We start from the raw sequence: 11,826 nt of genomic DNA, 5'->3' as shown, positions 1-11,826 counted from the left end.
TAACTGTACCTCCCCCAATGTACACTATAATGATAAGGGCACTTTTTATCTTTGAGTAACTTAGAGTTGCTCAATGCTCTGTAAACACAGATCTCTTGGAAATGACATTAGTTTAACTTTCCAAAGGTTATGATGTCTTTTGTAGCTTTTATAAGTAGTCTTATTTTGATAGTTTAAAAGATCTGTTAGATAATTGTCAGCAATTACAAGTCAACCCTTTCACTTGTACATACATATTCTCCTCTTGTTTATGTAACTACTTGCTGCTAGAATTCATTTGTAACTTTGATTTTATTTTACCCTTTTTCATTAAAGCCTTGGAGGGTGTGAGAAAGTCTTCATATTCAACACGTTTGACAAATTTGTAACAGTTGGTGGAATCCTATGAGATTCATCTTTGACTTTGATATTTGTCTAAAATCTGTTATTCAGATGCAGATTTGTTCTCAATTTCAACATCACTTCTGGAATCTTTGAAATTGTGCATGAAAAATAATTGTGTGATTTTTTTAAGTAATAATTATATAAAAATAATTACCATTATCATACTGTTGACAATGTAATCATAGCATGAACTGTGGGCTTTTTAAAAAAATATGTGAATATTCTGTTTCAGTTATCATATGCATTTTAGATATATCTTGAAATGAACACTTACTACTTTTCTCTTACAAAAAGACATTTCAAAACATTGATAATTGTATAAACTCTTTTTTATTAGTTCTTTTAGTTTATACCTAACAGTAGAATTCATTTTGACATAATGATAAAAGCATGGAATATAATTTATTCTAATTCCATCCCCAGTATCTCCTCTTTCACTTCCATCCCCCATCCCCTAGTCCTTTCCTCTACTGATCTTTCTGTCACCTACTCATTGTTATTTTTAAAATTAACTTCTTGTGGACATGCATGATGGTGAGCTTCATTGTGGTATATTCATATATGTACATAGGAATGTTATATCAGATTAATTCAACTATCTTTTCTTACCCTTTCCCTTCATTCCCCTTTGTCTACTCCATGGGTCTTGCTTCTATTCTTCCTCTACCCTTATTGTGGGATAGCTTACACATATCAGAGAAAACATCTACCTTTGGCTTTTTGGAACCAGCTAATTTCATTTAGCAGCATAGTCTCCAGATTAATATCTATAAACACTCTAATAGTCTAGGCATCTTCAGCCCATCCTAGGCCTCATGCATCTACTTAACATAAATCTCTTTCTGGTATAAAAAAAGCATGGCATTAGAAATGGCTTCTTCTACCCACTTTTCCTTTACACACATATATTATAAAGTCAAATAGCAGAAATGACAATTTTCAATTAAAAACAGCACCTCTTTCCTTCTCCAACTATTTCAGTGTTTGTATTCCCTCTGAGAGTTGCACAAGAGTAAAGAAGAGGGCATGGGAAGAGATAGTAGAAATATTTTACTTCATATAGAAAAGAAATATCCAGCAATAATCTTCACCCTATAATAAAACTGAGAAGTGGAAGAGTAGCATAAGAACATAAATTAAAGTTATTGGAATTAAAAATAATGAATATTTTCCTGTCAGAAATAAGTTGAATTTAATTATTCTGATAATGAATGAGTATTGGCTTTGCAAATTAGGTAATTGTCAGAAATGTTCTATAAATATAATGAGCTAAATGTGTAAATCATGCATTTGATAAAATTAAAGAATTTTATGAAGTTCTAGATTGACAAGAGAATATTTAAGTTGATATTTTAATTTCCTCAAATTCCTGAGTATATTGTGTCTTTAAATAAGAAAGTAGGAATTGGTAGCCATTTATAAGTACTGATAAGCTTTTTAATTTTTATATTTCTAAGAACTAACCATAAGAATAATTCTAAAGATGGATTTTCAAATCCTTTTGCAATTGGCATGGTTTCCAATTGCTTTAACAAAATTAGTGAAGGTGTATTTAATTTATCAACTTAAACATAATTAAAATTAATTTTTAATGATGATTGTAATGTGAACTTTGGCTTATAACTTGGAAGCCTAAATGATTAAATGACATTGTTAGAATTTCCCCCATTTCTATCTCACTTTAAGTGAACACATTTAATTTTTCTATTTCCTGTAAAACATAATAGAAAATATAATGTAATAGGAAATAGGAGTATTCTAAAATAGAAATAGACTAGAAAGAATAGGAAGAGAATAGACAATTAAAACCTGTCTCAATATAACAATAAGCAAAATTTATCCAAGAATATTCAACATCATTGAGAGAGCCAAATGGAATATTTGATTAATTTCATTAAGAAATTATTTTCAAACAAAAATTTCTTGTGTTATTTCTTAGGACTAAAGTAAATATAATATATAATTTTAATAAGTAATAAATTGATGATTTCAAAGATAACTTTATATATAAATATTTTATTACTACTTAGAACTTCAGATGAACAACACATTTTTATAATTTTTATTATATTTAGTTGCAGAAATATCTGATAGGGTATGAAATACTTGAGTAAAATGGCTGCCAGAAGTAGGATAAAAATACAGAATTAAAAAAAAAGAATTATATAAAATGTTCAACAGGTAAGGAGGTCAGATAAGTTTAAGTTTTCAACAGATATTGTTTGGTATAAAATTGTGGCAAGATTTACATTTCATTGGATACATTTAGAAAGTGTTACACTTTTATTTTTTCAATGATAGTTTATATAATACACCTCTTGACATCTTGCTCATAATGATAATTTTTGTGGTCAAGTAAGCATAAAAGATTACACAAAATTATTTTCATGGAATTCTTTCAGAAAATATAAGAAAAACATTTGAATATCATAAGATTATAAGAGCATTAGTTGACCATATTGAAAAAGTACTGCTTTTGCATTATAATATCAAATATTTAAAATATGTTTATTAAAATTCTAATCAAAATTTGATAATATTCCAGGTTAATTCTTTCATTTTAGAAGTTCAAACTATGAAGATGATTTTTTCACCATTCACAAAAGGATTTGTATACTTTAGTCATTTGGCATTACTTTAAACATATGCTTTGTTCATTTGACATTAGTCCAAATCTGGACTTGATGTGTATCCAGAAAGTATAAGTATTCCTGAGAAAAGTTTATATACTTAACTTGGAAATTTTTACCTGTGCTTATTATAATACTTAAAATTCTAATATCTTACATATCTGTAGTTTCATAGTTGACCAAATATTCTCATGCGTATTATCTTCACTTCTCTGTCACTCTTTCTGATTATATTTTAAAATGCACATCAAGGTGCTAGGGATAAACCTTACGATCTTGTGTAACATGTGCTGAGCTCTGGGTTCCATCTACAGCACCACAAAAAAAAAAAAAAATGTTAAGACTTTCCTGGCTCCAATTTACAGGAGAACCCAATAAAATATTCCTCATACTCAGAAGTTCCTTTTTCTCTACATATTTTATAATTTAAAACAGTGCTCTTCTCAAAATATGCAAACTCCAATTTGGGGATGTTCTGTTTATATTAATATAATAGTAGGATCTTTCTTAGTTTGAGAACTCAGTAACAAATGGATTACAGCATTCGGATGTTATCTGGAAGGCAAACAGGAAGATGACTCACAATTGATAAAATATCTCTACTTAGGTAAAATTAAACATGAATGTTCAACAAATAAATTTTACTTCCTGGAGAGTAAAATAAATTAATTGGCTTTGTATTCTTGAGGTTTAGTGAAATTAAAAATTGTATTACATGGGTGGTTATATCCAAATGAACCACCATTTTCTTTATAAAAAAAAAACAAATATAAGAGCTGAGGCTATAGCTCAGTGGTAGAATACTTGCCTAGAATGCATGAGGCACTGGGTTTGATCCTCAGCACACATAAAAACAAATAAATAAAATAAAAGTATTGTGGTATTTTAATAAATAAATTAAATAAAGGCATTTTTTAAAAATTCAACTTGAAAAAAGTGTCATGAGTTTAAAAATACAAATATAAGAATAGGTATTTGAAACAAAGTTAAACTTATAAAAACTAGAGGAATTGCCTCCAAGTTTTTTTGTTTAGAATTCTGTGACAGATTTCATTTCCTTATTTTATAAAGGAACCACTGAGGATGAATCTTAAATGAATAAATGTGATGCTCTCTGGATAACCAAGAAAAAATCTGGAATAGAGATTTACATTTATTATATTTTTTTAAAAGTCAAGAATATTGATTTATTTCATCAAATCATGTAATTCATCTGATTTTTCCCCAAAATATTTAAAGTGCTGATTGATAAGCTGTACCAGTGGCAGCCTTAAAGCACTATCTGTCAAACATTTGTAAAATTTAAAAATGTGGATAGAACAATATTGATGTTCCTGGAAATTATCTAGAATTGATTTTTTTTATACTGAAGTAGTTAATATGTTACAAAAATAGATGGTTGACAGTTAACCTTCTCTACCCATCAGGTAAAATAAAAACCAGTGAATCGGGAACAAGATCAGAGTTCAAAGCATCAAGAGCTCATCTCCCATTCTCTTCGGTTCCTCTCTATACCATGAGGGGAAGTCAATTTCCCAACCCAGTCTTGATTCTACTTTTTCTGCTTCTTTCCAGAGATGCTTTGGCTACTGAAAAACTGTAAGTAATATTTTCCCAAAATTCTATTGTCCTTCTTTCCCATGGTGTTATCTCATTCTTGATCTTTTTAAATTTCCTGATTTCCTGTTACTTGAGAGGGTCAGCAAATTGTTATCACTCATGTGGAATGGCATATTACAATTCTACAAAACTTAGACATGAGGCAGCAATATTTGTCAAACATTCACCAAAGAATATAGTATTCTTATTTTTTTTTTAAAAAAAAGGAAACATTTTTATTACTCATAAGCAGACAGCAGTGTTCTGGCCATTGTGAAGTGGCTCTGTGTCTGTGTTTTCCCCCATGTGAGGGGTTGCCAAGATGGATGGAGGGACCTACATACAGACAAGCCAGGATTTATGTGTCAATTCATTTAATCCTTCAGCAAATCTTAATGTCTGGCATTAGGTTTTGGGAATACACAGATTTAAAAAATTTAGATCTTTTCCTCAGTACCTCAGAGAAGAGAAAAGGAAAGAGATGGAATACAGAAAATGAAATATAGCCACCCCAAAACAGGAGCAGGCACTGCAGGATTTTAGGAGAATACCGCCAAGAAACCCTAACTCTTCAAGGGACCTGCTGTAAGAAAAGGGCCATCCCCAAATTCTGCATAGAAGAAACTGCTTTTGAGATAAGACTTAGGAAGCTAATTTAAGTTTTCCAGATACACAAAGACACTCAGAAAGAAAAGTGAACAAACATACAACATCATGAAGTGCATATTTGAGTGATTATAAGTGGAAAGGTAAATGGCTACAGGGGAATGGCCTTTTCTTCTGGAAGTAACTGGTTGGGTCTGCTGATGAGCCTTGCTTAGATTGGTTCAGCTCTCATCACCACAGAGTGAAAGAAAGGAAAGATATAAGATTGCTTCTTAAACTGAAGCAAAAACAATTTAGTGTCACCCATGTATTAAATGTTACTTTTCTAGAATTTTTCTGGAACAAAGTGCTTTGTGGTAGTCACATGGAACTCAAGATCACATGCAGACAGGATCTTAATACCTTCAAAAGTGCCTTGTTGATTAATTCATGTAAATTTGGAATTTCTATCCAACATATGTGATAACTCTTAGATTCCTTTCCCATAGTTTTCTAATATTCCAAGGGTAGAGGTTTCTAAAACGCAAAAGATGCATAGCAATTTTAATTTGATGTTTTCTGAATTCCCATGGTCTTTTATGTTGGCCTTTGAGCAACATGAAATCTGGTTAAAATCTGAAATCTGGCTCTACGCTATGATTGGGGATGATAGAGAAGATTTTCTAGAAAATAGTAATAATTTTGACATCTTTTGAACTCTCTGTTTGATCCTTTTCTCCACAGGCAATACATGGTTCTGGTCCCATCACAGCTCTATGCTGGAGTTCCTGAAAAGGCCTGTGTCATCCTTAATCACCTGAATGAGACGGTGACACTGAATGTGAATCTGGAGTATGGAACACAGAGCAGGAACCTCCTCACAGAGCTGGTGACAGACAGGAACTCCTTCCACTGCAGCCCCTTCATTGTTAGTATCAACCACTGGGATGAGGGAGGTGGCTAGAGAAAGTGTTTAGTTGAGACCTTATGTTCTCATCCCTCAAATTTAAAAAAGAAAAAAAAAGCAGCATAATGAAGGAAAATGAAGAGTACAGAGTAAGTTACAATACTGAATATGCTTACACAACACAAAGAGATCAAATGCAGTATTTGAAAGGTAACAGTAGCTATAGGATTTCATTTGATCTTAAAATACACTTGTCATGTAATTATACTCTTAATATTATTGGTATAAATACTGAAATTCTTAAAGTCAAGACACTTATCGAAGATCTCACAGGTGGTTGATTGTTGATTTATTTCACATAGCCTTTTATCACTTAAAGTTTTAAATCTTTAATCCTACTAACTTACTACAAACGATAAAATAAATTTGTTATTGACATTTGGAAAATAAAATATAATGATTATTTTAATACCACCATATAGCCATGAAAATGAGAAAATGTCACCTCTTTCACTAATATGACTGAATTAAAGAGTTAGTTCATTTTATTGAAGTGATATTTTCCTTGTCAACCAAATCAATGAATTGTTAGTGTCTTGTTACACAATTGCAATAATCTACTTATAAGACAAGAAATGTAGACCTTAACCTTGTTCCTTTCTAATTCTCAGGGACTTACCAGGAAAACGGAAAATCATGAAGGCCAAAGCTTTCAGAAGTGAGTCTGGGTAGATTCTTCACTCATTTCTATTTTGCAGATTCCAGAGTTGCCATCTTTCGCAGCGTTCATTACCGTGCTGATAAGTGGGACAACCCAGCATTTCATAAGCAGGAAGCCAATGTATGTAATGAAAGCAGAGAGCCTGGTCTTTGTCCAGACAGACAAACCCATATACAAGCCGGGACAAACAGGTATAAGGAGCCAAAAAAGCAAAGATCACCTTGAGGGAAAGTACATATTTTTTATTATGTGATTCAACAATCATAGGACTTCTAGCCTGGGTTCCCACTGGGGTTTTCATGGGGAAAAAATCTGTGTATTTCAGTGAGATTCCGCATTGTCTCTGTGGATATCAATTTTCACCCATTGAATGAAACGGTAAGTCTCATATCTGTGGGTGGGGTTGAGGAAAATAGACAAAAGTTAAGATTCTATTGGAAAATCAGAAACCAATGTAAGAGATACTTAATCCTTCCACACACACACACACACACACACACACACACACACACACAATCTTATTAATGTGAACAAAAGTATATTGGGTTTCTCTTTTTAAAAAGCTTCTGTAGGTTGGGGATATGGTACAGTTGGTAGAGTGCTTGCCTCACATGCACAAGGCACTGGGTTCAATCCCCAGTACCACACACACACACACACACACACACACACACACACACACACATCCTGTAAAACACGTCTCATTTGAAAATAATAATAAACTTACTATTTGGATCTTTATCCAAATAAGTTTCCTCAATTGTATGTTATTTCACAAAAAGAAAGACATGACTTCTTAAGAGATTTATGTACCAAACTAAACATACAAAGTTATATGAACCAAACAAGGAACATTTGTTCCTATTTGGACAAGAAATATACTTTCTTCCCCCATCCATAAACTTTTATCAGTGTTGACTTCCCAGTTTTCTCTTTCTAAACTCTATCACATGCTCTATACTACTTTTTCTTTCTTTTTTTTTTTTCAGTTCCCAGTCATTTATATTGAGGTAGGTAATAGATTGTGCATGTAGGTTGGAATGAGGACTCACTACCAGTAACATTTAGTTACCTCTCTCCTTCCAATCACTACTTTAACAAAACTAACAAATACTATTTTCCCTGTCTACCTTAAATTATTTGGGAAAAGTGGGTTATATACAAATGAAAGAAAAATTACTTGAAATGATTCAATTTAATAATATCAAAAGAGGTACTAGTATGAAATGTCATGAAATGCCATCTGCAGTACCTCAGAGCTAATAAACTTATTTTCCTTCTCTCAGTCTAAAATCTACTGAAAATGTTGCTAATAGTTATAGTGCCAATTTGCCAACCAATTAATTCTAACACCCAATGTCATTATTACCTGAAAAGCTGCCCCTCTACTCAAAAGTATCTATTTCAATTGTTTCTATGAACTCATAATATTTTTACCTATAGAATCCAAAGAAGAACCGAATTTTCCAATGGCAAGATCTCAATCTGCAAAGGGGACTTACGCAACTCTCCTTCCCACTGTCTGTGGAGCCCTTCCTGGGTCTCTACAAAGTCATTCTGGTGAAAGAGTCTAGAAAAATAATACAGCACTCCTTTGAAGTGAAAGAATATGGTAAGAATTATGCAGAATAAGGCATGTATAACACTGTAGTATTTACACAGGAAGCAAGCAAGGTCTATCAAACAGTCTTTGAAAATTACCAAGTTTTTTTGTTCACTTGCGTATTTGCTAAGCACTTGTCATGCATTATCTCATTTCATCCTCTCTACAGTCATCTGAGGCATATACAATTATTATATTCACTTTACAAATGAGCATATAAATACTAAAAATATAGTCATTTATCAAAATCATAAAACCAATAAGAAACAAGAGAAATTTCAATAATTACAAGTGATTATTCAAATATTCATTGCTAACCCATACATTGTGTCAACTACATGCACCATGAATATATTTATTTGTCTTATAACTGAAGGTATTTCTTGGCATTATCTCATAATTTTTTAATTTATTCTTGTTGTAATAATCAACTATGATATCTAAATCCTAGTAATTTAGTACTCAAATAAATTATAGTTCAACTCTGTAATCAATTAAACTATAACAGTTAATTTAACAATCAGCTAATTACTAAATCAGACATTGAATCCATCTAATTAGTTACAAATTATGTGGATTTTCTAATAAAGATAAATGTTTCATGCCATGGCTGAGAGGTCTTATAAAAAAAAAAAATTCCCAAAGCTCACCAGAACATCCATGAAAATCACAAAATAAAGTTATATTATAGGAGTAACCTCTTACACAACTCTGGGAGAGACTAGAAAATAAGATTCTATCAGGATCACTTGACAGAGAATATTGCTAACCACACCTGAACATTTAATGGGGATGGATTGATTCAAATTTGCAAAGGACCTGGGAAGAAAACACATCTTCAGTGGCCAGAGTGTACCATGCTGGGGAACTTATGGAAGGACCTAGAGAGGGCTGTGACCTCTACATAGTTATTAGTTCAGTGGAACCATTGCTGAGGGTATGGTGATGGCCTGGGATTTTGTTAATTAGCAAAGCTAATATTTAGGAAGAAAAGCTGCACATAGAGAAAGACTAAGGACACACTGGAATCTATTTGTCCCTCTGCTGCCATATCTTACTGTGATGATCTTCAGAGGCTTATGGTACTATTTTCCTTCTACCTTTGAAATCCAGTGCAAACTCAGAGAACAGCAGTCTAGGAAATATAGTGCTAGCTCAACCAAGGTGACATAGTACAATGTGCCCATGGTAATGACCAACTTCTTGTCAGTATTTTCCCTCGTGCTCCCTACTATAATTGAAGTCAAATTACATGATCCTATGTTATAAATTCCCCTAATGGAATCCATTACTAATATTTTTAAATCTCTGACCCACTCTCACCTCTTTTTCTCTTTTATTTAAAACAGTTTTACCCAAATTTGAGGTCCAAGTAAAAATGCCCAAGACTATTCCTTTTCTAGATGAAGAATTTGAGGTATCCGTCTGTGGCTTGTGAGTTGCATTTGCTATTTCATTGTTGTCTCCATATTATATGTAAGAAATGTATTTTAAATAAGTTGCTGGACTTTGAAGGATTTTAATTCAGGGAGTAACAATTCTCCCCAGCTTGTCTATACTAAGGAGCAGAGATATATGTATATGATACTTCTACTAATAATAACATCACTCACTGGACATTTAAAATGTGACAGATAATGTTTTAAGCATATTTTTATTCTTATACTAACTCTGTGTAATAGAGATAATTATTATCCTCAATTTACAATGAGGGAAACAAAACACATAAAGGACAAAATACTTGTTTGAATTATTGTGATTTCTAAATCATAGTAAACAGTGGATGAAAGACTGGAACTTAGATATAATAGTGTACCTTAATGCTGTACTTTAATTCCTAGATACACATAATAGAATTAAAAATGCAAATCATAATTATTTCTTCCCTGATTACCTTAATGTAATCCTCAACTTGCTTTTGAAAATAGCATGAGTAACATGTTTTCATCCCTTTCAAGAGCCTTGATGCTTTAAATATTTTCATCAGAGGGGAAGCCTTTTGATCCAGATCTACATATAAGATTCAAGATCTAATTGAAATTCTACATGTTACCAGCAATTTATATTTATCAGCAATTATAGGAGTTTTGAGGAGAAAACTAGAAAAGGAAAGAATGGAGCACTGAAGCTAAGCCTCACCTACTTCACAGCTACAAAAAAAGCTACAGAAGTCAAACTTGAGGGTACATGAGAATTTATAGGAGGTGTTTAATTAAAATGAACACCTCTGGTCCCCTCTACAGAGACTCTATCCATAAACCTGGGGCAATACTCAAGCATCTGGCATCTCAATCTATATTATAGGTAATTTCAATGGTGCTGGTTCATAAAATACACTTTAAGAAAAAAATAAATTGATTTGAGCTTTGCATCATATCCTTCCATCATATGTGGCAAAAGTAAATCAAGTCATTATGATACTGTTCATAAATCACATTTTTACTTGTAGCTGCTACTTTCTCTCTAACTTTCCCATTTATCCTATTAAAATACTTAGGAATTATGGCAAATGTAGAGAGCCACAAACAAGTCAAGATGGCACCTGGCACTTTGCCAGGAGGAATGGTTTGAAGGGTAATGCCAGTCAGTCATTAAGATGATGTTAATTGAGTTGAGCTGTGTATAATTGTTAAGATGATGAGGATTGCTGTATCTGGATGATGTTGATTGAAACAAGCTGTGTATAATTAGTTAAGTGTATATATACCTCTGTTGTCTGGTAATAAAGCGGCTCCCGCACCTGCTGTATCAACCTTCACAAGTTGCCTGTCACTCCCCTCGGCTATTTTGCCCAGCCAGCCAGGCTGCAGCAGGCGAACTTAGAAATAATGTTCTTTTCACACCCTTATTTTATTTTTTGTCCTAAATCAACTTAAATGTTGTCAAAACTAGAATTATAACCTAGATAATCAGACAGCAGAGAAAGTGAGAGACAGGACAGTGTTAGAGTAAAACCTCAATGGAGAGAGAAAAAAGATCTGAGAAAGACTAAACTTATAACTTTGAATTTGGAGATCTTTCAAAAAGATTCAATCAGTGATTTCTCTTAAAGTCATAAATGTATTCCTACTAAGGTAATTAAGACAGAGTCTCTCAGAATTATTGCTCCTGGAGTGCAAATGCCATGGAAGGTACAACCATTGCTTTAGGTGCATAAAAGATGGATGTACAGACAGGTCAAATCAGGTGAAGAAATATCTGTTTCATTTATATTAAATACATTTTGTATGACGTCATTAATATTATAGATACACATATGGAAAGCCTGTCCCTGGTCTGGTGACAATTAATGTATGCAGAAAACATTCCCAATACCGTTCTACTTGCCATGGCAAACATTCACAAAATATCTGTGAAGAATTCAGCCAACAGGTATGTGGAAACAACTCCTCAGAGC

At 32.6% G+C, this 11,826-nt stretch overlaps 1 protein-coding gene across 1 annotated transcript in view; it reads left to right on the top strand.

Annotated features, from left to right (window-relative positions):
* Nucleotides 1–4,530: 4,530 nt before the first annotated feature.
* Nucleotides 4,531–11,826, top strand: part of LOC143396691 (pregnancy zone protein-like) — a 43,159-nt gene continuing 35,863 nt past the window's right edge. The window contains exons 1-8 of the mRNA XM_076852639.1: nucleotides 4,531–4,613; nucleotides 5,943–6,126; nucleotides 6,864–7,017; nucleotides 7,152–7,204; nucleotides 7,816–7,836; nucleotides 8,270–8,438; nucleotides 9,779–9,863; nucleotides 11,678–11,801. Coding sequence (XP_076708754.1) covers nucleotides 4,531–4,613; nucleotides 5,943–6,126; nucleotides 6,864–7,017; nucleotides 7,152–7,204; nucleotides 7,816–7,836; nucleotides 8,270–8,438; nucleotides 9,779–9,863; nucleotides 11,678–11,801 — 873 coding nt within the window. The remainder of the gene's footprint in view (nucleotides 4,614–5,942; nucleotides 6,127–6,863; nucleotides 7,018–7,151; nucleotides 7,205–7,815; nucleotides 7,837–8,269; nucleotides 8,439–9,778; nucleotides 9,864–11,677; nucleotides 11,802–11,826) is intronic.

The sequence above is a fragment of the Callospermophilus lateralis genome, chromosome 4, assembly GCF_048772815.1.
Source record: "Callospermophilus lateralis isolate mCalLat2 chromosome 4, mCalLat2.hap1, whole genome shotgun sequence".
NCBI classification, from domain to species: domain Eukaryota; kingdom Metazoa; phylum Chordata; class Mammalia; order Rodentia; family Sciuridae; genus Callospermophilus; species Callospermophilus lateralis.
The sequence above is the reverse complement of the archived record's forward strand: the minus strand, read 5'-3'. Positions and strand labels throughout refer to the sequence as shown.